The sequence below is a fragment of the Copidosoma floridanum genome, unplaced genomic scaffold (assembly GCF_036245765.1).
Source record: "Copidosoma floridanum isolate Cflo_tuat_1 unplaced genomic scaffold, Cflo_Japanese_pri ptg000030l, whole genome shotgun sequence".
Classification (NCBI taxonomy): domain Eukaryota; kingdom Metazoa; phylum Arthropoda; class Insecta; order Hymenoptera; family Encyrtidae; genus Copidosoma; species Copidosoma floridanum.
Genome location: NW_028321907.1, coordinates 8,698,399 through 8,723,968, shown reverse-complemented (window position 1 = coordinate 8,723,968; position 25,570 = coordinate 8,698,399). Strand labels below are relative to the sequence as shown.

General features: G+C 35.2%; 2 protein-coding genes across 3 annotated transcripts; one reads left to right on the top strand and one right to left on the bottom strand.

Moving 5' to 3' along the window:
* The first annotated feature begins 1,434 nt into the window (after nucleotides 1-1,434).
* On the top strand, nucleotides 1,435-7,906 carry LOC106645750 (uncharacterized). Its single transcript, XM_014361675.2, has 22 exons — nucleotides 1,435-1,492; nucleotides 1,562-1,742; nucleotides 1,853-1,984; nucleotides 2,053-2,209; nucleotides 2,441-2,666; nucleotides 2,735-2,955; nucleotides 3,023-3,125; nucleotides 3,201-3,328; nucleotides 3,441-3,563; nucleotides 3,818-3,985; nucleotides 4,066-4,344; nucleotides 4,416-4,520; nucleotides 4,594-4,810; nucleotides 4,893-5,076; nucleotides 5,155-5,534; nucleotides 6,253-6,446; nucleotides 6,537-6,695; nucleotides 6,782-6,910; nucleotides 6,995-7,381; nucleotides 7,453-7,549; nucleotides 7,623-7,733; nucleotides 7,794-7,906. Exons 1-22 carry the CDS (start codon nucleotides 1,435-1,437, stop codon nucleotides 7,859-7,861), a joined length of 3,807 nt encoding a protein of 1,268 aa, XP_014217161.2. The 3' UTR covers nucleotides 7,862-7,906.
* A 2,794-nt stretch (nucleotides 7,907-10,700) lies between these two features.
* On the bottom strand, nucleotides 10,701-20,525 carry chp (leucine rich repeat containing G protein-coupled receptor chaoptin). 2 transcript variants are annotated; one of them, XM_014361678.2, is made up of 15 exons: nucleotides 20,223-20,525; nucleotides 18,412-18,582; nucleotides 17,477-17,952; nucleotides 17,162-17,381; nucleotides 16,662-16,993; nucleotides 16,363-16,587; nucleotides 16,078-16,299; nucleotides 15,815-16,004; nucleotides 15,203-15,732; nucleotides 14,189-14,383; nucleotides 13,576-13,860; nucleotides 13,157-13,282; nucleotides 12,967-13,080; nucleotides 12,595-12,830; nucleotides 10,701-12,497 (listed from the first exon to the last, which is right to left on the bottom strand). In XM_014361678.2, the coding sequence occupies exons 1-15, from the start codon at nucleotides 20,497-20,499 to the stop codon at nucleotides 12,212-12,214; spliced, it is 3,885 nt and encodes a 1,294-aa protein (XP_014217164.2). In that variant the 5' UTR covers nucleotides 20,500-20,525; the 3' UTR covers nucleotides 10,701-12,211. The 2 variants fall into 2 exon arrangements, with proteins under 2 accessions (XP_014217164.2, XP_014217165.2); XM_014361679.2 differs by having other exon boundaries at nucleotides 16,662-16,972.
* Nucleotides 20,526-25,570: the final 5,045 nt, after the last annotated feature.

Sequence of the window (25,570 nt, the reverse complement as noted above, 5' to 3'; positions counted from 1 at the left end):
GTGTTGACTGCTGAGATACAGTGTTGATTGGCTCCAGTTCACTGGACAGATTATACAAAGACTCACAAGTTATTCAGTTATTAATAATCATAGAGTGAGAGAAAAGTAGATATTGTTTTAATAATCATGGGTCAGGGAGAAAGCAGTTCACCAGGTGAACAGTAAGTTATTGAAATTTTTCCAAATCATAAGACTTGTAATTAGTTCAAGAAAATCAAGAAACATACTCTCGCAGACGTATGTATTTTTTTGGTTTTTTAATTTTCCGTACAAAAATTTTTTACTCAAATTTTAAGGCTGATGAAGTTACAAAACAGGTTTACTTTCACTGCACTTTCTCTATGTGCTCTTTACATTAAATTGTTTTACGTGTAATTTTAGTGCATCATCAATATATACTAAATAAACTCGTTAAATTTGTTTAATTTTATACACTATCTATTCTTAGATGATTCCGTATAGTATCATAGAAAGCCAACATTGTGTGTAACATAATAGTAGTATAAGATACTAGCAATAGCATCATTTAGAAAAAATATACAACAATAATTTACTATTATTTTGGACTACATAAGACTGAATTGTTTACTTGAACTATGCTATAAAACTTCAGTCACAAAGTTGATTTAATTAACATTATAATATGTGCAATACATAAAGGCATTTTACCACAGCTTTCGCAATACTGTGCACAAAGGCCTAAATCCTAACTTTTCGGCTTGTAATTATATGGTACTAAATCTTATAAGTACCCAAAATGTAATTAAAATATGTTTACGTTGTATTTTTTTCGTAGCTTTACTATAAAACCGTCAGCTTATCGAAAACGTTAAATTTTAACCTTGAAAAAACACAAGTCGTGTTACACCTTGAAAACGATTTTTTTTCCTTCTTTTAAAATGTAACCGGTTTTTTCACTTCACTACTATCACATCGACCTGCCTACTTCACAAATCTCTGATCTGTCTTGCATATATCCTTACCATTATTCGTACGGCACATCCGTATTCACTTTGGTATTTAGGGTTTCGAAAAAAAATGCTTTCTAAAAACGATTATTTTGGCGTAAAAAAATTCATCTTTCCTTCTACCAAAAAAAAAAAAAAATGTCTAAAATACTTTTTTCAAGATATAACAGATTTTTCGTTTCTTAGAATGAAAGTCGATACTACTCATAAACTGATAATTTAATTTAAAAGCAAAAAAATTAACTGAAAGTTTGTCACAATATTTTTACGTATGGACTTAAATACAATAATCATGATTTGTAAATAAAGAGTTTTGATACTGACACACAGCACTGGGAAGGTTGACGTGAAATAATACCTTCATACGTTAAAATATATGTAAACAATATGTAAACTATAAATTCAAAATATTGGTAAAAAACACACAATTTTTCAATAAATGTATATTAGAAATAATGTATTATCAATGATCTCTAGTGATGATTCAACAGTCTCACTGGCGATAAATGGCACGGTACATACAGGTCGGTATTAAAAAGCCACAAAAATTCACCAAAAATACAACTAATCAAATGTTTTTTCATTTTTTTCAGTTTCTAATAAAACAATATTAAGAAACTCGTTAAACACATTTATTCGTGAAGTAGCTTGTTTAAAAGGAACGAAAGCTATGTGCCACGAAGGAGGATGTGGTGCGTGTATTGTAGCAGTAGAAACGAATGGTCGCCTAATAGCTGTGAATTCTTGTTTGGTTTCAGTATTTTTATGCGATGGGTAAGTTGACCAACTAAACCTACAACTTATAGTTTTTGAAAAGTAAGATTTTTTATAGCAAATGCATTATTAGAATTTTATGTAAAAGTCAAATTCAATTCATTCAATAGATGGAAAATCACAACCGTCGAAGGATTAGGGAGCCGAGTAAAAGGCTACCACACGTTGCAAGCCACCCTAGCTGAAATGAACGGGTCTCAATGTGGTTTCTGCTCACCTGGATGGGTTATGAACATGTACAGGTATATACCTCAAAACCCATTTTGCATTTCACTTTTTTGAAAAACTTCTGAGACAATCATTTTTTTAGTCTCACGAAAGGTAAAAAAATGACGATGAAAGAAATTGAAAACTCTTTTGGTGGTAACATTTGCCGGTGTACTGGATACCGGCCGATTCTGGATGCTTTTAAAATTTTTGCCAGCGATGCTACGCCTGAGATGAAGAATCAAATAAAAGATATAGAAGTAATTATTTATTGTTACCGTGGAGTACATGAACTTCTTAGTTTTAACGTGATATTTACATTAAACGCCATTAAAACGTAGCAATTATAGAGAAAAATTTGGTTTATAAAATCATCTAAATTGTTGTTTATGAGCACTACTATCCGATTAATTAACTTTACTCTTAAAATTATCATGGGCAAACAAAAAAAATATTTTATCAATTGGTTTTAACTTTTGTTTTATTTACAGGAAGCGTATAGCATTCAGTCTTGTAGAAATTGTCCCAAAAATTCTTGCAGTGGCACATGTAAGGAAATGGAAATAATTCACGAGTCTAGCATGCCACGATCATTACAATTAGATCTAGAAGATTCCTCAAAGTTTTATAAGGTATTAACTGTTGATGATATTTTTGACATCTTCCGAAAGCATCCATCTTCTTCCTACGTAATCAATGGTGGCAATACTGCTCGTGGTATTTTAAAGATATATTACCAATAATCGATTATTAGTTGCAAATCGTTCAAAATTAATATCTTTCAGGTGTTTATCGCCTCGGTAAAGTACAGGTGTACATCGATGTGAACGACGTTCTGGATTTGCATCGACTGTCCAAGACAAACGATGCTCTGACTTTGGGTGCTAATGTTACTCTCTCTATTGCAAAAGACAGTTTTGAAAAATACATGACACATCCTGGCTTTGAATATCTAAAAGAAATGGCCAAGCATGTGGATCTCGTCGCAAGTGTACCTGTTCGAAATGTAAGACTGAATATTTACCTCAGTATAAATCGAAAATGTTGAGAATTAAAAATCATTGATTTATTAGATCGGTACGATAGCTGGAAACTTGATGATCAAAAATAATCACAATGAGTTTCCATCAGACATATTTCTCATTCTAGAAACGGCAAGGGCTGAAATCCACATTCGTAAGTAATCATCACGACAGCGTTATGATAATAGCTGAAATAAACTTTGTTAATGTGGTTATTTTATAATTAAAGTTGATTCACCCGATTCGAAAAAAAGTATGAATCTAATAGAATTTTTGTACCTACAAATGGAGAAAAAATTAATTTACAGCATCGTCTTACCGTCTATGAGTAAAGACTACGTTTACAAAACGTACAAGGTAATTGTTGATGTTGTTCTCTCGACTTAAAAAAAAAATTTTTGAAACCTTGAAATTCATCAATCTAAATTGACCGATCGCTTTCCATGATTCCGTGTCAAATACAAAACAGATCATGCCTAGAGCTCAAAATGCTCATGCTATCGTCAACGCCGGATTTCTTTTCAAGTTGGATAAGGATGGAAAAGTGTTAGAAAGACCGAATGTAATCTTTGGAGGGATTGATCCTGATTTTGTGAGTTAACTGTCTTGATAATCTGCAACATATAACTGAATGAAAAAATTCGATAACTAGCATAAAAAGTTTATTAATAAAACCAGAACAAGAAATATCACCCCAATAACTTAGAGAAACGGAGTTTTATGATATATACACCCACAATTTACTTCAATACATATTTAAAACATTAAAACTTAACATGGTTAAATATGTTTCTCGACAAATATAAGTATATTTTAAAACTGAGCCTAATCGTGACATTTTTGCAGCTTCACGCATCAAAAACTGAAACATTTTTCAGTGGAAAGTGTATTTACGACCATCAAACACTCAAGCAAGCATTTAATGTTCTTAAGTCAGAACTCAATCCTGATCACGTTTTGCCGGACTTTACGCCAGAGTATCGTCAGCTATTGAGCGTTGGCCTCCTGTATAAAGTAATATAGTTTCACAATATTGAATTGTATTAAAGAAAGTTTTAAAAGTTGTCAAATTTTACTTAAAATCTCGATGCTAGTTTATTTTAAGCATCAGTTCAAGTCGCGTAAATCCCAAGTTACGTAGTGGAGGCACTTTACTTGAACGCAAGTTGTCTTCGGGAAAGCAAGACTACGATACAAATAAGAACATTTGGCCAATAAACCAACCTATGCCAAAGATCGAGTCGATTTATCAAACCTCGGGTGAAGGCGAGTTTATTAACGATATCCAGATAAAACATAATGAAGTATTTTGCGCTTTGACACTCGCTGAAGCTCCCGGAAAAATATACAAAATTGACTACGAAGCTGCTCTGGTGATTGCCAATTTCATACATTATCGAAGCGTCGAAACTTGAAATAAACTATTTGAACGACATGTTTTCAGAATATCGATGGAGTCGTAGCTTTCTATTCCGCAAAAAACATTCCAGGAAAAAACTTATTTATAAACTCAGGTCTTAGTTTTGAATCTCTGGAATACGATGAAATTGTAGGTATTGACCTTAAAAAAAAATTTTAGTATTTTCATCCAAGATAAACATCTAATTGTTTTCTTCAAACAGCTGTTTGCAGACAATGAAGTACAATACGCAGGTCAACCTTACGGTATGATTGTCGCTGAATCTCAAAACATTGCTCAATATGCTGCTTCCAAGGTAAGCTTAGTTTACAAGGCGACATCCAAAAGGAAGCCTCTGATTACCGTGCAGGATGTCATAAATGCTAATGATAAGAGTCGAATCAAACAGATAATAGAATTACCTGCAAAGGAAGCCCCGGGTATTGATTTCATACTTTGACATCTTTTATTTATAATTAACGAAAATATTATGTTGATGAAATTATTATCCATGTGATATAGGAAAAGATGAAAAGTACAAGATCAAGGGAAGTCACGTGGTAGGAAGCCAATACCATTTCAGCATGGAAGTCCAAACATGTGTTTGCGTTCCCATTGAAGATGGAATGGATGTTTTTTCAGCCACGCAATGGATGGATCTTACCCAAGCTTCTGTAGCCTCGTTACTTGACGTTCCTACCAACACGTTAGTACCTTTGGTTACTCAAAAAAATAAAGAAAATCCCAAAAGCTAAGAATCTGCTGGATGTTCTACTTTTTTAAGCATCAACATTAAGGTGAGGCGCCTCGGTGGCGCTTATGGCGCGAAAATCAGTCGTGCCACGCAAATTGCTTGCGCTTGTGCGTTGGCTTGTCATTTGCTGCGTAGACCAGCTCGCCTAGTCATGTCGATCGAGGACAACATGCGCGCGATCGGCAAGCGAGTGGCTGCTTATATGGAGTACGATGTGAGCGTCGACGAGCATGGCAAGATACAGCGATTGAATGGTTCTTACTATGGGAATAAGGGTGCTGCTTTCAACGAGTCGCACGCCACGAGTGCGATCAATTTTTTCTACAACTGCTATGACGAAAAAAAGTGGAATACGATCGGTTACGATGTCAAGACCGATTTACCGTGTAACACGTGGTGTCGATCGCCAGGTAATTTTCATATGTGTTAGAAAATCGGTTATATGTACATTGGATTCTAATAGAGAGATGGATCTGCAACCAAACGCTACTGAGTCCAAGTTTTAATCTTATTCTATCATTATATTCGAGAACTAAGATGAGGGGCTTGAGAAAAAGAGATTTACCATAAAAAAATGCCCTTTCGAAATAATTACTATTTTATTATAGAAAGCGAGAGTGTACTTACACTACGATAAATTTTATCAAGTTAATGGCAATTGTTAATTCAGATACAACAGAAACTTATACTGGCTGTGTAAAATTATCCATTTGAGATGAAAAATATTTCTTTCCTACTTTCCCAAGTACAATGGACATTTTCACCGTAACACTTCCTTCTCCATAAAATAGTCAATAAAATGGATTTTCGTTAAATATTTTTTTGAATTTTCACAATCAATTTATTTTAAATCGTTAAAAAATTTTAACAAGAAAGAAAATTCAAATTATAATGAACAAAAAACTATTAATTAAACTATTAACTATTAAGTAATTATTGCGATTTTTTTTTTACAACTAAAAAAATCTAAGGATACAACCCGGCCAGTTGAAAAAAAAAATATTTAACCTATACATCCCTTGTTTGTAATTTATTGATCCATACAATAAATTCTGATTTTTTACTTTTATACGTAGATTAAACTAGAGAAACTTTCTTACATACTAATGAAAATTGAATGACGTTTAGGTTCTGTAGAGGGAATTGGATTGATAGAGCACATAATGGAAAGAATCGCAAGAGTGACAGGAAAAGATCCATTGGAAGTCAGAATAAACAACATGAGTCAGACGGACAAAGAAGCTTTGCTGCCAATGATTGAAAATTTGAAAAAATCATCCAATTACGAACAGAGACTCGGAGACGTAAAAAAATTTAACCAGGTATTTGTTGACTACTGCTACACGTCAAATGAATCGATGAGATCTTCATCAGCGAATCAGCAAACGTTAACATTTGTTTCATTATTTCAGGAAAATCGTTGGAAAAAGAGAGGTATATCTTTGGTAACGATGAAGTATTCACTGTCACTTGTTGGACAATACTATTCGATGGTATCGATCTACGCACGAGATGGTACGGTCTCGGTATCACACGCCGGAATAGAAATGGGGCAAGGACTACACACTAAAGTAAAAAATAAATTTTCTCATCGGCATTTTCTACTTCATAATCCGTAACGCAATGTAATATGCTCTTACTACTGTTTCATTCACAGATGGCCCAAATAGTTGCATCTGCGTTTAATATAGACTTGAAAATGGTGAGCGTGAAACCGAGCAACACTTTGATATCCCCAAACAGTTCCGTCACCGGTGGAAGCGTTGGTAGTGATGTCTGTGGTTTTGTACGTCCCAACGTTGAAAAATATCCATAAAAATTATCTCGCTTCTCAAAAAATACTTTTGTAAAAACAAGTACTTTTGTTTAGGCAACGCTGTCGGCATGTAAGATTATTTTAAAAAGACTCAAGCCAATCAGAGCCACTTTTGAAAAAGAGCCCACGTGGCAAGAATTGATACTCAAGGCGCACACCGATGGAATCGATCTACATGCCTCTGACCTGTATGTAGCACCATCCAGTGATAACTCATACCCAATATACGGAGCTACGGTATCCGAAGTGGAGGTGGACATGCTGACTGGACAGCACCTCGTCCACCGAGTTGATATTCTCGAAGACGTTGGAGTAAGCTTGAGTCCCAAAATCGACTTGGGCCAGATCGAAGGAGCCTTCGTTATGGGCATAGGCTTGTGGACTTGCGAGGATTTAATATATGATCCGAAAACCGGAGGACTGACAAACTACAGAACTTGGGTGAATGTGGAATTTTAATCATCATGAGTACACTCGAGTGCTTACTTACGTCAGGTTACTTTCGTTTTCAGAATTACAAAGTTCCCGGGGCAAAAGACATTCCAGTAGATTTCAGGGTCTCCTTCCGTCGCAATGCTTCCAATCCACTCGGGATATTGCGTTCGAAAGGTTAGTTTTTAAATAATATTTTCAAAAACCTTGAAACTGGTTATACCGAGTCGTATCATTTTTTTTTTTTCAGCTACTGGAGAGCCACCTCTTTGTATGAGCTGTTCCATTCCCATCGCAATACGCCACGCTCTAAACTCGGCAAGAGCAGATGCGGGAAATACAGATCTTTGGTATCAAATGGGTAAGCTGGAAAGCAATGTGATTTTAATTCAATAATTCACATAAATTTTTTGTTCAACAGATGCCGCTGTCACAACCGAAAAAATTTTACTCAACAGCCTCACAAGTATAAATGGAATGGAATTATAATGTGGACAAAGGACCTTAGAATAAATTTATATTATACGTATACTTAACCCAGGAATTATTTTTAGAAAAAAGTTATGTACACGCAAGTTTCTCTGGATAATAAATAATAAAAGACTCTTAATTTTTTTATTCGATTTCATTCAATCAGCTGATGATCGCTTTCCATAAAAAATTATTAATATATATATTCGAAAGCGTGAACATAATGTGCAATGTCAAATTCTAGTTAAAAACTACTATTACCCTGATATTTGACCGAATTTTTATAAAAAATGTACAGATTTTTGAAAAGTTATGAAAGCCTCGGCGAATTGTTGTATTTTTTTTCAAAAAACTGCTCTTATGTAAGAAAATTTTTTATAAATTTTTACCATGCATCTTTGAATTTTAAATGCTAACTATTCTTGGAAGATGGCAATAATATCATTCTCTTTTTTTTCAACAAATCAAAGTGAAGGTAGCCCAAATTCAATTTGATATTGTGATTATCTGTCAGCCGGAAGTATATTTTTTTATAATAACCGAAAGAACGCATTATTTGTCAAAACATTATTTAAAAGCTTGATTGTTAACCCAAAAATTGTTCAAAAGTCAAGTGTAAGTATAAAAACCATGGTCTCTGACGAGCTACAATCGGGTTGCAACAAAACCTTCCAAAATCAACATCTGTGCGGGGATGGCACCGACACGAAAATTATTGCTAACCTCAACGTAAGTTTCTTCATTTCCCAACAATCCTGTTTATCCCATAAAAAAAAAAAAAAAAAAAAAAAATACGGAAAAACTCGTTGCCGATGAAACAATATGCACACAGGACTCGTCATCGGACAAAAGCTTGAAAATAGAAAGTACACCCGAGACAAGCGCAAACGACGAGTCCGACGGCACTGGCTATCAGAACCTGAACCGCACGTACTCGTGCGAGAAAATTGACGAGACTTACAACGCGGGGGATGCCGATCCCAAGGAAGATAAGATCGATGAATTCTCGGTCACGGAGATATTCGACGACGTGTCGCAAAATACGATCTGGAAGCACCGCAACTTTTTCAGTATCGCCAATGGCTTCGAGTCCATCAAGTGGAGCGAAATCAGCAATCTCAACATCGGTACTTTTCACGATCTTACGTGTTCACCTACAACTTGACCAAAAACACTAATCGGCCAAGTTTCCATTGCTAAATAATTGTCGTGGACTTGACGAGGTTATGTTTTTAATAATCAAAGTAAATCCGTGCAGAAAACTTGACCTTCGAAGAATCGAAAACCGATGAAAGCGAGAACGATTCGATGCTGGTAAAAATCAGGAACTACCTGGCAGAGTATCAAGAGTTGCGAGGTATGTCCCAGGGAGATCACACGTACTCGAATTTGTTGAAAATAATGAGCCAAGCGACCGGACGATGTTTGTTGGCTCTGTTTTACGTGATGATCAATATCGCACCGGTTTTGGAGGTAAATTTGACTTATTCGCACGAATCGATAGCAGCCCAGGAATTTGACGATATTCTTTTCAGATTTTTCTACACATCATGAGGTTCGTTTTCGATGCGATGATAGACCTTAAAAATACTACAGATACTCAACAAATTGCCGTCAAGACCGCGCTGTTTTTCGTTCAACTGTTGAGCATCTGCATTTGTTTGACAATCATTTTCGGCTTCATTGTCTCGCCAGTCATTCGAATGGCTTTCGGTATTATTACAAAAATCATGTTTTACGACTAATTTTTGTTTCTATTGCAGTGCATCCCAATCTTTTGCTCAACGCGTGTTTGTTACTTTAATTTTTCAATAAAACAAAAAAGGGTTGCTTGACACAGTTTTTATGTAGTTATGAAAATTATTTATTTGTTTTTCACTCATTACATTCGAATCGTTGTAATTTGCTTACTTTACATTAACAAACCGGTGTGGAAATAACATACTAGTTAAATCTTATAGCCATAACAATATTTAAAGTACGTAACTATACACGTAATTATCGATGCACTATATCGTTTTTTTAAAAGAAATTTTTACCATTATGATCAACATTGAATTTCTTAGAGATATTCACTGTTACGTGGTGATCTGCGTGTATCTAGATTTTTTTTATTTACACTTTTCTCTGATTGAAGATCGACATTGATGTTTATAACATCTTTTCTTAATTAACGTTATAATTAAAAAAGAACTTAACATTAGTTTCTTATTGAACTCGTCATTATAATAGAATTGTAACAAAATTTACGTGTTTTATGAGGTGTTGTTGAAATAATTTTAAATATTCTAGCACCTATATACAGAAAATTGTTGAATATTCAAAAAATTAATTGAATTTATAAGTGAAGCGTATTTATGATGCGACATATTCTCAACAAATTTTCTTAAAAATTTTTTACATTAAACATGCTTCTAGAGTACATAAAACCTAAGTATTGTTTCTTTAAAATAATCCGAATCTTTAAAAAATAACCAATAAATATTTAATACATGTATACTCATGAAAAAAAAAAATTTCGTCGATCCAAAAAAACGTTTATAAAAATACAAATATGTAAATATGTATTTTATTTAAATAAATATTTTATTTTAGTTTATCAAATATTACTTTACGGAGAGATTATTTATTTGGTTAAAGTTAATATCATTTGATTTGAACAAATGTTTATTTTATTTGAATATATATTTGTTTGTCTTCATTCGTATTAACGTTTATTTAAATTGACGAAATTTTTTTTTCAGAAAATACTACTTTGATGAAAATCGAAAATATATGCATATGTATTGGTTTATAGTTACTCATATAACTTTCTTATAAAACTTTTAATGCATGATACAAATTTTCACTTGCAAATTGAAATTAAAAGTACAGCGTTCTTGCATTTTCTTTCTCTTTTAAAATCACACAAAAAAATATAAAAGTACAAATAAAACTTGAAGACCAACTGTAAAAAAAGTCACCAGTCTTCTTAAACAATTGTTTGAAGTCTTCAATGAAAAAACAAAATTTTTTGTTAATGAATTCGTATTTAGATAAAACACACAAGATCGCAATTATCATGATCAATGTGATGATACTGTGAGTTAAACTCACTTATTTCCTTGAGAAGTGTCTTTTTATGTTACGATCAACTTTATAACTGTAATGAAATCGCAAGCATATACACAAAAGTAACAAGCAGTTTGTCAGATGTGATGTTTTGTATTGGAGTTTTATCATAAACTCTCAGATAGTTATTTTGTACGCAATACCGAATTTTGTTTTCGGTGGAAATCAGAAATTTCATATTTTTATAAAAAATTTAATGCTTTTAATTTGTTGACCGTTGACACAATTGTTGCGTAGGATATCGTGACACAATTTTAAATCTCATCGATAAAAATTTGGTTGAAGTAGTAGATTCTCTAAAAGATTGTTTAAAAATAAGTATGTCATACGGACTGGATTTAAAGTTAATTTTTTTCTTATTTTTTGGTACTTTTACCTGATTTTTATAAGAAAAAAACACTAAAAATTGAAAATTAGATTTTTTATGAAATATTCGTGAGCCAGAGTTCATTTTTCTTTAAAACTACATTTTTACATATTCGCCAGATTTAATTTACAAAAAAAGTGTACTCACTGTAAGAATACAGATGTTTGTAAACAATTTTGTCTATTTCCAAGTATGTATAATATTCTACAATAACTAAATTCAATTTTACTAGTTTTTTTAAATATTTTTTTTAACTTTATTTCACCAAAGGACTTTAATAGGCCTAGAATTCTTGGGAAAATACTACCTGAATTACTATTTACATTATTTTTCAGAATTATTAAAACCACGTTGAATTTAAACGTTAAAAAAAGTTAAAGATTTTCCTGTCATGTAATTACAATTTGCAGAAGTACCAAGAAAATGTTATGGGTATCCAAATATCTAAAAATAAAAGATATTTTGAGAAGTATTTTTGTTTGTATTTTTATATTAACTTTTATATTCAACTAAGTAAGTTTATGTTAAAGTTGTCCAGCGTATACATTCTTGAACCCGGAATTTTTCAATTTTGTATACTTGTGTATCGACTGATATTAACGCGGTAAAATAACATCATTTTTTTATAAAAAACGAAAATTTGTATTTCAGTTTGCATTTCGACATAGATTCGGTAAAAAGTAGTTGCAGTAAGTATACCATATGTCGTACCATAACTTATGAGCCTCACGACGTGGAAGAGACCTAGAAAACAGTACGACAAGTCCGCAACTCGTTTCGATGAAAAAAAAAAAAAAAAAGAAAAACTTCACTTTTGCTGAAGCAATAGTTCACATTTTACCAAAAGAAATTCACCCCTTTTTTGGAAAGCAAGCAATTCTCCTTTGCTCCTAATAAATCACGTACATGGCAATCAAAAGCAAAGTCAAGAGGATCCTTGACAAACCAAACGAGTCCGCCGCGGCCCATCCACACTCGAGATCCGATTTGAGCGCCTCGGCGACCGAGACGTTATTTTTATTGGCACAGTACGTCTCCCGCAAATCGTCGTCCCAGCCGTTGTCCCAACACTCGTACTCGTGCCCCTCTTCCCTATCGTAGTTGTACAGCTCCGAGTGCGAGTTGCAGCGATCCTCTTCGTACTGCCTATGTTTCCTCATCCACATTTCAATCCAACTAAGAAAAAAGTGAAAAAAAAGAAGAAATCGTTTTTTTTTTTCAATGTCAAACACCTCGAGGCATGCACATGCAAAGCAGTTCGTGTCACGTTTACCCAATATCGCAGTCGCAGTTGAGGTGGCTGCCGCGCATCCGAAGCCTCATCAAGAACCGCCGGCCCGGCACGCCAGGCTTGTAAGAGTTGGAGGGATTGTGCAGGGTTTTGATCTCGTTCTCTCGCAACTCGACCGTCACGTTCCTAACGATCTCGGCGTGCGCAAACATTGTCTTGGGCACGTTGCTTACGCTCGTGTTGTACAGGCCAAAGTGCAGGTGCGGGTTTCTCATGCCCTGATGCAAACAGAGAGAGAGTTTTGGTGATTGTATTTTGAGGGGAGATAAAGAAAAAAACAGGAAGGAGAAACAGTAATTTAAGCTCGCCACAGTCTCGCTTTCGCGGCTAAATGAGCTTAAACGATTATCTTACATGTAAGACTTCGGGGTGTATGCTCTTCAACGCTCGGCCGCTGAACGTGAAGTTGAAGAGTTTGACGGGGAAGCGGCCCCTCATCTCCTTCTCCAGAGTTGTATCGTTGTGTACCTTAATTGTCACGAAATTATTTGATTTTTCATTCACTTCGCAAATATAGGGGGTCCATCATCTCAAGTATACTCACGTCGATGAACAAGTGTCTAAGACCATGATTGTACTCCAGCATGTTTGGGAAATTGAAATTTTTGACGCCCGTGTAGGCAGTGCATAAGAGGGTTCGAAGTTTCGTTGCTTTGCACAGGGCACCAGCCTAATCGATAAATATGTATCACTGAATTTTTATATGTAGGTACAATCAAATAATTTTCAAAGCCCACAGTTAAGATGGAAAACTTTTCGAAATAAAAATAAATTTTGCAAATATTTAGAGCGAATCTCTTAGAGATTTGCATTTACTACAAAAAAAGAACAAACATGATCGAGAGTTTAATCTCATAAAACATGTATGTGAATAAATCTTTTATCCAAAACGGCATACGGTGAAAAAAAAAAAAAAAGAAAAAAAAACAGAAAAAAGAGGTAAAACCAGAAATTAGAACAAACCTCAAAAGTGGAGAGCGAAAGCCTACGTATATCGAGAAGCTCGAGACTATCCGCGATTCCGAGGAAACTCGTGTTCGTGATTATTGTGATTGGATTATAGGCAATGTTGAACATTCGTAGATTCGGTAGGGCGTGAGTGATAAGTGGAACGACGGTCAGGTCGTTGTGACTCAAGTCCAGCAGATGAAGGCTTGTCAAGTTCGCCGCCATCTCCGCGGGAACCGTAGCCAGCTCGTTGTGTGCCAGGTGAAGCCTTTGTAGTCGATGGAATGGAAGCTCTGGGACCTAAATAACATGCAGAAAAGAAGAAAAAAAAAAAGAAAGAAAGAGGCGTACATGGAATCGCTTGACCTGTTCCACTCGGATGGGGTCTAATGAAATGTGTACACGTAACCGCAGGCGAGAATACTAACTCTGTCAACGATTACTCGTGTATTTACCCCAATACATATTTTGTGAGTAATTTTTAATAGAAAAATACAATGTTTCGTAGGTAATATATGATAATTGCTTATCACCATGTGTAGCAAGTACCAAAAACAAATCAAATTATCAATGAAAACAATGAATTGTTACGTCCAGTTGATAGAAGAAAGAAAGATTTAATAAATACCTGAAGTAAGGAAATATTGCTGAGTCCAAGGAATAACAGACATTCTTCCAATCCATGGAAAGTCCTTCCTCGGGGTTCAAGTATGAGCTGCTTGTTGTGGCTTAAATCAAGGTATGCCAATTGCGGTAAATCCGAGAAGACGCCATCGTCAAGCCTGACTAGTCGATTATAGGACAAATCGAGCCAGGTCAACCCCTACAACATCGTCAATTAAAAAAATAAGATCACGACAGTGTATGCGACAACGCAAATGAAACTTGTGTAAGTGTACTACACGTCGTCATTGTTACGTGTTTTTTTTTTGTCCCCGCCATCGATTTTACTTTCGTTAACTTCCGAGGGCTATATATCTAGTTCAGAAAATGTGTGTCAACATAACGAGGGAGGAAGTTAAAAATAGAATAAAACATATTCCAAGCGTATGGTATTCAGCGCACATGGTAAAGATTAACTAAGGTCAATTAGCTTATCGCATTAGCGATGTGTCCACGTTCGTCGAATCCAATGAAGCGAAATTTACCAAGCGAGGTGGAGTTATATGCTACCTAGTCTCATTAACCACTAATCAGATTCGAACCGCATGTATCTGGTAAGAAAGAGTGAAATGAGGTTTGATTATATTGAAATTATGTAATCTTTGACTCGGGGTACGCGATCCTTGTTGAGATGTAATTGTTTTTATTCGTTATTTTTTCGGTATTTCGGAACGTGTATTACTTATCTTTTTATCCTAAAGAAAATCTTTAATCCTTTTATCGACTGATGGACAAAATACTAAAAAATCAACCTCTTTTCTCTCGATCTGAAGCAGTAAATACTTACAGTCTGATTAGGTCAATGGTACATCAGTAAATCTCAAGGTGTTACGAACGATTAGAATCAACGTGTGATCTTGAATTTTCTTCACTGACCAGTCGAGAGTAAAATTGTTAGCAGTGCACTCAACATTTTAAACTACTGGCTGTAACTAATCTAAATGTTTACTAATTTAAATGTAGAAGTACTGAAACTTACCTTTAATCTAAATATGGCATCTGTATTGTGTACACCGGAAATGAAATTCCACGACAGATCGAGAATGGACAAACTGGTAGCAGCAGTCATTGACATTGTCTTAATTGGCAGTCTCATGAATTGATTGTGTGACAAATCCAAGTACTCGATACTTGCGTCCATAAACAAATTATCCGCCAACGATCTAAGCCTATTGTACGATAGGTCTACTATTCTTAATTTCTTCAGTGGCTTTAATGATTCGGCAGGTATGTCCATGATATTGTTGTGTGAAAACATTAGCACTTGAAGATTCTTTGTCTCTCTGAAGCAGTCAAAATCAATTTCCATGATGTCGTTCCAACTGAGGTCGAGCCACTGCAAGTGCGGCATATTTCCAAACACAGCCTGAGTTACGTTGCTGAGATCGTTGTGCGAAAGATATAAATGAGTTAACGAGTATTCGACTGGTTTAAAGTAAAAACGCATTATCTCCGTGATATTGTTATAGCTGAAGTCTAGGACTTTTATGTTCGATTGCATCATCCCACCTATTTAAACAACAAAATGATCCATATCTTTATTCCATATTAGATGTTTGTAAACGAAAAATTGCATCCTTAAATACGAAACCTTGAAAGTAGCTATTGTGGTTTGAAGAAGACGAAACTGAATCATTCACGCTGACGGACAATCGATGAATCTCATTGTGACTAGCATTTACTTTGAATGACGATAATGTTCCAACTTGATCAAAAGATTCAAAATCAAATTCGGACAATTTATTATACGCTAAGTCTAAAAATTCCAAATCTGGCAAATTCTGAAATCAATTCCCAGTTAACGAAAAACAAAATACTCACTATCATAATCAAAGCATAAAACACTTTTACTACCTGAAAAGCTTCATCTTGCATGTCTTTGATCTTGTTTCCGCGTAAATTAATGTACTTCAAACGATTCATGTTCATGAAAGCACGTCTTTCAATAGTACTAATTTTATTATCTTCAAGATTGATGGTTTGCATTGATGGTAAATCCACGAAAGTGTGAGTGGCTAAACTACCTATGTGATTGTAACCAAAGTCTGTATATTCCAAGGTTGAGTGGATATCCCCCTAAAAATAAAATGCACTCATTTTTATCAACTTTAAAAGGATATTGTTATTCTACCATCGTACCTGGAATGTTCCTTTTTTAATGGAATCTATTTCATTGTCTTGCAACTCGATGCGCCTGATTCTCTTCAAAAAATGAAATGACGTATCTGGCATTGATTTTATTTTATTATTACTAAAATCTAAGTGTTGCAGGTTTGTCAACGATTTGAATGGTTTATACGGCAGTTCGCTAAACGACGAAGACAGTCCGTGTGCAATTCTCAACGTCATTAATGAATTTCCAACCTATGTTATAATAATGTAAACATTTGAGCGATTGCTGTAAAAATACTTGACTGATATGTAACTAATCGTATTACCTCTTGGAAAGCATCATCCTCAATAGTGGAAATGGCGTTCTCAGAAAAGTCCAGATACTTTATTCCACGAACGTGCGAAAAAGCATGATTCTTTATCGTTTGCAAGTTGCTCTTTATTACGCGAAGTTCCTTGACGTCCATGCCAAATTCGAGAAAATCGTTTTGTGACAGTGTGCCTCCAGGCATCCTGGAGATGGAAAGGAAACGCAAGTTTCGCATTTGCCGTAGATCCTGAAGTGAAACCATGCCGTTTTTCTTACCAGTGAGATCGAGATTGTAAAGTGAATACTGAAAACCATTGAAGACCTCACCTACAGAGGAAGTATTAAAAACTGAGATTTTCTTCGGTAAGTGCACTACATACGAGGGCTCAAGTCATAACCAATGCAAAATCGTTTTCCATCCTGCAATGATGGACAACGATATTCACCGGTGGTCATTGACTTGCAGCCCTGGTAAAACTAAAGGCATCCTTCCGCGAGGAAGGCAAGTAATTTTACTTGGATTAAAGGTATCCACAAGATTCTCTCGAAAGACCAAAGTACGCAGGTTGTCGTAATTCTGAAAGACGCTGTTGGGCAGAGATGTAAGATTATTTCCAGCTAGGTCTAATAATTCCAAAGAAGACTCCAGACCCATGAAATCTGTCGATTCGATCTCGTAAATATCGCAGTCAGTGAAGTATAGTTCCCGTACCCTCGAATTTTTGAAAGCACCTTGCTAAAATACATTAAAGCGAAAGGTATTTATTCTTCCAGTTTTTGTTCATCTACAACAACGGAGGAGATAAAGAGCAAACAAATCCTCATCATCACCTCAATCTTCATAATGGGATTGCCATTGAGGTACGTTTTGTTGATTTTGCTGAAATGCTGGAAAGAATCGGGAGGCAGCATATCGATCTGATTGTAATCCAGCCTTAATACGTCCAAGGACATTGAGACGCCCCGCGCCTCCGCCTCTGTTTGTGGATGTATCATGTGGCGGATTCGATTGTAGCTCAAGTCCAATACTCGCATGCGCTTCAGGTAGGATAACTGCTGGTAGGGTATGTGGTGCAACTGATTATCGTTCAAATAAAGGTGAGTTAGGTGAGCCATGCCGTCCCGAAAAACCGACGGATCGATCTCTTGGAGACTGTTTTCGCGCAAGTCCAGGTACTCCAAGAACGTGAGACCGGCAAAAGCGTCAGCTGGCAGTTTGTCGATCGAATTGCGACCCATTCTAAGAGTTTGCAAGGAGTTTTCCAAGCCACGCCAATTGTCAGCAGCTATGTGCGAAATCTGATTACCTAAGGGGTCATAAACTCTATTAAGTAATAATGGCAATTTCCGTACACCCACGTGAGCTTAGTTCCATTGACACTTAATACTACAGACCATTCCAAATTGGCAGTGATAAATTGTAAAAAAAAAAAAAAAAAAAAAAAAAAAAGTCACAGACAATGGCATGATTAGACTAAGCTCTAACATGCAATCCGCACATGAAGACAACTTGTCATCATCAAATCGTCCGATCCTTCCTGCACAAATCAGAGTTTTTTTGTTTATGTAACGTTCAAAGACAGATATTTCCGCTGATGTAACCCGTGAGACGAGCCTAAGCCAATGCCTCAGACTCGCTAGACTACAGAGCTTCGTCACAGTCACAACAATAGCACTATGTCTACACGAGTGGGGAGGTGTACACCGAACGTCTCGAGGCCGAAAGGCGAACGTCCGTACATATGTATGATATTGAGTTTTGTTACCTGTTAGATCGAGAAGCCGCAGCTTCTGCAGATGTCTGAAAGATTTGCTGGGCACTCGCACGAGACGGTTGTAGGGTAGTTCAAGCTCCCACAACGATCTTTCAAGCCCTACGAACGCCTCGTCCGGTATATCCGATAGAGGATTATGCTTGATCTGCAGCTTGTACAGCCCTGTGGACATAAGGCATGCACGTACGTACGTATTATACACAAGTGCTCCTTCTCTATCTGTCTCTCACTCTGTTTGCATCATACAACCCCGATTTATTATTTTTCCACCCCCCTCCCCCACATCTCGCTCTCTTGCTTGATTACCATTTTACCGATCACCCTCTTTTGTCTTTCAATTCCAGCCGATTAGACGAGATTAGCTGTATGGGTGTTGTGATGTGTGTATAAAAACAAGTAAGATTAAAACTGATATATTTACTACAAAAGAACTTGAGATGTATTTTCGTACAGGAAAGGAATGAGAGCATTAAGTGACATTGATATGAGTTTATTTGAATGGTGGGGCTAAGCCCCGTGTAAATATTTAGTGTCATACGTATTAAAAGAAAAATTCACGTTAATTTTACCTATAATTACTGATTTTTAGCTTGTTACTACTAAAAAAAATAATGATAAAATTTAGGAAGTATAAAAAACCTGCTTAAAAAATCTGTAATATAATAAACATCATATAGCACTAGAAATCACTGCAGAGAGAGGAGAACTATTTATTGTAACTTAAGACAAATGATCGTTATTTATTTATATTGTATGTGTGAATATAAATAGTGCTAACAACGCCACTACTTTCTTGCAATAATTTCAGTAGAAATAACGAAATTAAAAACATTTAAGCAAATTAAATATGTATGTATATAAGACAATGAAGTAAAATTATCATGATAAAGTCATGAGAGAATAAAGGGAGAGACAAAATAAAAGAGAGACGCATAGTACGCAAGGCTCTAATTACATGCACATACTGTTTTATAACGAAACTGTAAATACTTGTAAAAGGTAATAACTATTGTTAAATTTTCAACTGTAAAATACACTTTTTTAATATACATTTTCTACTCCTGAGGCTTCGTTCTGATACTCATGTTACACGATGTTTTGGAACACGAAACTAATCCATGTGATCGATACCATGGCCGGTATCAAATTTCAAGATTTTTATGAACTTACAGCAAATATTAAAATCAACCAATACAGCGTAAGAAGTAGAATAATTATACGTTGGCCCTTATTTAATCAACATTAAATTCAAGTCAATCATCGCTTCGCTCTGGCGATTACCGGGATAAACATTTCTCCAGAGTTTCAATGGGCATTTGTGAGTGTACATATGTTCTTAATGAATGATTAACCCTTGACAATGTATGTAATTACATCTTCTGCGGTAACTTTTAATCGTTTGTTCGTAATTGGTTTTAAATTTGTGAAAAATTAATTGTCATTACTTGCTCAGTTATTGTTTTTGCTCCAAAATGTCAATAAATAAGCCCGTATAAATCAGTAAAAGTTGTCATCAATGCTTTAATAATTAAGTATACAGATGCCCAAGGGAACCAAAAATATTTTTTGTTATCAAGAAAAATACGATCGAGCTGTAATTCATTATCAAATTACAAACGTAATTGGACTTAAATAGCCTTGATTACGCTCTCTCGTGATGATAAAATTACATAGTGCAAGCTCTTATACATTTAATATTGGTAAATATCATCGTAATTATAGCTTTATTCGTTCGAAAATAACATGAGTAATAATTAATCAAATTGTATGAGAATAAGCTGTATAATACACGTCGCACTTACCGGTGTTCATGAGAAAATGGGGTTGTATGGATCTCAGGCCATTATTTTCGAGCTGCAGCATGAAAACCTTGGAAGAGTTGATGTGGTAGGGTATCCGGGGCATAGGGACGTTGTAGCACGTGACGATCCCGAGATCGGGTATGACCTTGGAACAGGTGCACAGAGGATTGAAGAAGCAGGGCGGGTACTGGACCGGTAGCTGCCAGCTATCCGACCTGTAGTTGCTGCCGTGCATCTCGTGCAGCCGGACCGTCGACGCCCAGAACATCAGGATCATTGTGAAGATTATCGCCACGTAGCCGATCTTCAGAAACGTTATGAGATCCTGCGAGCACATAGTAAGATGCTGATGCTGATATTTTTTTAATTGATAGTGGGCTCAATTTTGTACGATCAACGATTTTTTTTTTTTTTTTTTTTTTACAGAAGATTCAACAGCATGATGGTAAAAATAAACTGTACATCACATTTTTCAGGGATATTTTCCGGTAACCGATCTTTTTCTCAGCGCATACCTTGGAAAACCGTACGAAATTTTATGAAATTAAAATTAAAAAACTCAGCCGTTTTGCTTCCCGGTATCGGTAGGATATTTTTTCACTGTTCACAGGTCAATATTTTTCAATCGGCTTAGACTAGATAAAATCATATAAGTTCCCGGAACACGTGAATAACTTCGATATGGATCGTAACTTCAGCTTCGTTTCGTCCGCAATATTCGTGAACTTTAAGCTCGTTAGGCGTCGCGAAGCTAAAATTTACTACTTCGTGACCACTGCGCCGTTGATTATACTTTTTTTAAATAAAAACATAAAAATCGGTTAAAGCAATGGACAGGTATAATAACTCCAAAATTGTTATCTTGTACGCTCTAAAATCTTCTCTGCATAAACCACTGCTATTACTCTGTGAATTTTAACGAGCAATGAGTCATCTCGCTAGAACAGAAACCGCATTGTTATACCTCTTAGCCACGACAATAAAATCGGTAGGTCGACCCACACTTGACAGCCAAAAATCGTTCAACATAAACCACCACCACCACACCACTGATCACTATCTCTTTGAAAAAAAGAAGATAACTAAAGAGTAAAAAAATAAAAAAAGAAAAAAAAGAAATGAATAAAAAAACAAATGGTCCTTTCCTACCCAAAAGCTCTCCCCAGGTTTAGCCATGGCTGCAGGGCTTGCAGTAGTCTCCTGTACAAATGAGCGCACCCGGGCGCTTTGTCCTCCAGGGCACTGCACCCGTGTATAATTATCTTAGTGTACAAGTACCGCGGGAGATACAGACGAGCTCCCGGCTGTTACGCGACTAACGAGCGCAGCAGCCCTGCACCACCGGTACACTAACTTCTTATTTCCCGGGCAGCGCCTAACATCGGCACCTCGCGCACGATAGGTATATATGTGCGTGCCCAAAAGGGACGCGCGGCGCGAGCTACTCCCTGGTGTGCGAAAGCTACAATATACCAGCGACGCCTGTAGCCGATGGCTGTAGGAGCGCACACAGCGCTAAGGCTTCCGGAAAGCGCAGCGGGACATTTGCAGTGCTTCTCTTTACTCGATTACACGCCCATCCCCCTCTCTGCAAGTGTGTATGTATATACATCATGCAGACGTTGGGGCTATGGGTTATTTTTTTTTTTTTTTTTATCATACACACGAAAGAGTTTCTATTAGGTCGCGGATGGATGGAAGGAGTTTCGCGAAAACGTGGGTGTAGAGCACCGCTTTTCCTTCCAAATAGCTTCGACCGGTGTATGACTGACCTCTTTTTTATTTCGATTCTTTTTTTTTTTTGCTCCTAACGTAAATCTTGACTCGTTACTTTATTGTTAACATGCTCGCGTTTTCTCGACGGTGACAATACGATGTGGAAAAAAGGTGGCGAGTCTTGAGGGACGCAACTCTATTTCGTTGCCTCGGTGTCTCGCGTTGAGCGAGAACACGGTAATCCAACGCCTTTTTCAGACCGTATGCATGTAACATGTACACGCAAATGAATGGTACATCGCGACGGAGTATAAAACCTCAAGGATGCAGGAAAAACACCTTCGAACTCGATATCCGCCACGATTCTCACCTTCCCTCCTGAGACTTGTGCTCTTGATCCCGATGCTTCGCGAGCGTTAAACTATAAGGGCTTTTTTTTTGCGCGTTTGACTTCGAGGAACAACATCTGAAGATGTTTTTAGATCCATGGACCTTTTTTTTTTTTTTTTTATAAAGGTGATGAATTTGATTGTGATCCATTGTTTCGAGACTTTTTTTTTATAGACGTGCAGAAAAATATATAAGGTCAAAGGGCAACGACGAAAAAGTGCTTATGATAAAATAATTTTTGTATTACCTTTATTTAAATATAATTTGGCAGGGCTAAAAAAGAACTTTCAGATAATTTTAGCTTTCTCGTACGAAAAAGCAAAAACTCTTCAGTCTTCGACTTGGGGGTGGTAAATTTCTCGACTCATAAGCATGTAAAAATCCTCCATGAATCTTCGTAGAGTACACTAGCGATAGGCTACATATATTGCAGCTTTATTTCAGTGACCCCCGTTAAATAACTGCATGATAATAATAAAAAAAAAGATAATAAAAATTTTGAAATTTAAACAGATGAATAAAATAATAGCCTTCGATTTTGTCGTTATCTTATTGTTTTAAAACTAAAGCCAGTGTAAATTAGCTACTCACTTGTAGTGTATTTCAAAGGAAATATACGTTTGCATGTAGATAATGTAGATTAATTATTGGCAGTAACTTTTCTCTAGTATTAAATTAAAGCCATATCAATTGAAAATTAAAATTTTTCATTGTACAGTTTTTTTTTTTTTTCATTTAATTTTTCTAAAAAATTTTGATGATTTTTTGATACGTAAGGGGGTTAACAGTTTAATGGAAAAAAAATTGAATAACCTTCGAATCATTTGCAATTTTTTTTTTTTTTTTGTTAAAAATTGTAGTCAATTCATTATGGCTGCTAGGAAAAAACGTAAGAAAGACTATGGCTATGTAATATCAGGTTTAAAACTAATAAAAATAATTTTTTTAATTTAATCACAGGAAGCAAATAATAATACAAAATCTCTGAAGAATATATTATACGTATATTACAGAATAACATGTTACACAATCAATACAAAATTTGTTAAAGCTAATGTAAAAAGAAATAATATTATATAGAAACGAATTCACGTAAATTGTTAAGTTAACTGTATGTTATTACTATTTTTTGTTATCTTGTAAAATACTATTTATAACACAAAATACCCTTGTATGGATAATAGAAGAAAAAAAATATTTCGTCCATGAAAAATCTTTGCAAAAACGGATTGGCTGAATGAGACATTATCTCATCAACATAACATTATTGATGATAACTGATCAACAGAACACACATTTTTGTGCTAAAGTTTTGCATTTATGTATAAATACTTTCATCGATGCACATAACTATAACTATTCACAACAATTCACGTACCACACGCGATGTATTGTCACTTTGGGCATTTGAAAACTGTACGATTCATTCCCTATCGATCACACACTCGTTCTATATTAATGCACGCATTCAACCTTTTTCTCTTCACATGTATTAAAATATACATATCTATCGGTAAGTTGTAATTAGTTTTCATTATTGTTGCTGATGGTCTTTTACAAATATATAGATGAAACTTTTTAGTTGTACATTGCTAATCGTACCCATTTTTATATATTGTATCCTTGAATTTTCTAATGAGAAAAATCTGAAAGACAATAACGTTGGACGATAACAATGAGAAACGATCTAGGTGCAAGGCATATTTAGAAAAAAAAACTTTACCGTCCGATAACTCGACTTGGCAATGCGGAAGTACAATGTATGTTTGTATACACATCGAAAACCGATTTGGGCATCCCAAATAAACGAAAGTTGGACCAGAAATATGACAGAAATATCATAGTGCTCTCATTTTCTTTGGGACCTCGTTTATTATTTCTCCCAGTGTTGGTCGACGAGTGAAATGGCTCCTTTCGGAAGTCAAACGTAGGTAGAGACGCGATCGGAAGCGGCGAAGAAAACCTGTACCCCCACCTTCGTGCTCTAAAGATAATTTCTCTTAGAAAAAGGAAGAGTGAAAAACTCTTTCGAAGCATGTAGGCGCAGCTTCCAACAATAAATATTAGAAAAAGCGAGGGAATCGCTTTTAACTCTTTGCGACTTTTTTCTCCATTCTAGAAAAATAATTAATCTACGTCAATTTTCGGCGATTCTTGAAAAATGTGCGCTTCGTAGTGTAATTTATTTACCAGTGATTGTATATTATAAGCAAACAATTTTCCATGGATTTTATATTTGTAATAAATGTATCTCGTAGTACTTTTTTTCTAATTTACAAGCGGTATTTAAATGTTTTGTGCCAGGGCACATATGACACGAGAGTCATATGAAACAAAGATTTAGGAATGACAGTATATTAAAAAATTTTCCCTGGATTACAGTCAGTTTATGATATTTTTTGTGGTCAATTTATGCGTTTTTAAAGTGATTACAAACGTTGGTTTTACTTAAACACGTCTCTATTGGCACTAGAAAAGTAAAATCGAAGATATGCTTGTCCATTAACTTTCTGGTGAAACTAGTACGTTGTCGATTCACTTGTTCTCGTAGTTTACTAATGTTATGAAATATTGGCTTGTATAATAAAAATTTCTTTCATTTTCAAGGCTAGCCCTGTGATATTAGATTATTTTACGAAATATGTTATTCGTTCAACCAATAAAATCGTATCATTTAGAAATTAATTAAAGAAGGATAAATTTAAATTTCAAATTAATTATTTAGAGTTGTATCTAGATTAAATTCTTACTTGAAAAATTTCGATTTTTAATGAGCTCAATTGAATGAATTAAAATCTGCACTTCAGTGGATTTACTTAATTAATTAAAATAAATCGAGAAATGCGAACCAGAGCCTTTGATCCAAGGTTTTGTACAGCTCCGACTCAGGTTACATCAATGATTGTTGCGATCAGATCTACTGGAGATTTTTTACATATTAAAAAGTTAAATACTACATGTTTTACATTTATATATCGATAACAGGGGTTATTTTGCACTCGTTTGAAAATTGCAGTACTTAGTAATGATTGTACAAGCAATCGAGACCTTTTTAAAAATCTTTTGTGAAATTTTTCATGTAAAATAGAGCTTATTGGAGACAAGATGTAAAATAGCTTTTGTTAATTCCAGTACAAGCATTGTCGGTAAAGGCATCGTTTCTTGGTCGATAGATAAATATGCAATGAAATTTTTCCATTAATTTTCATTTTATAATTTATAAATATTTTTGACTTTATTTT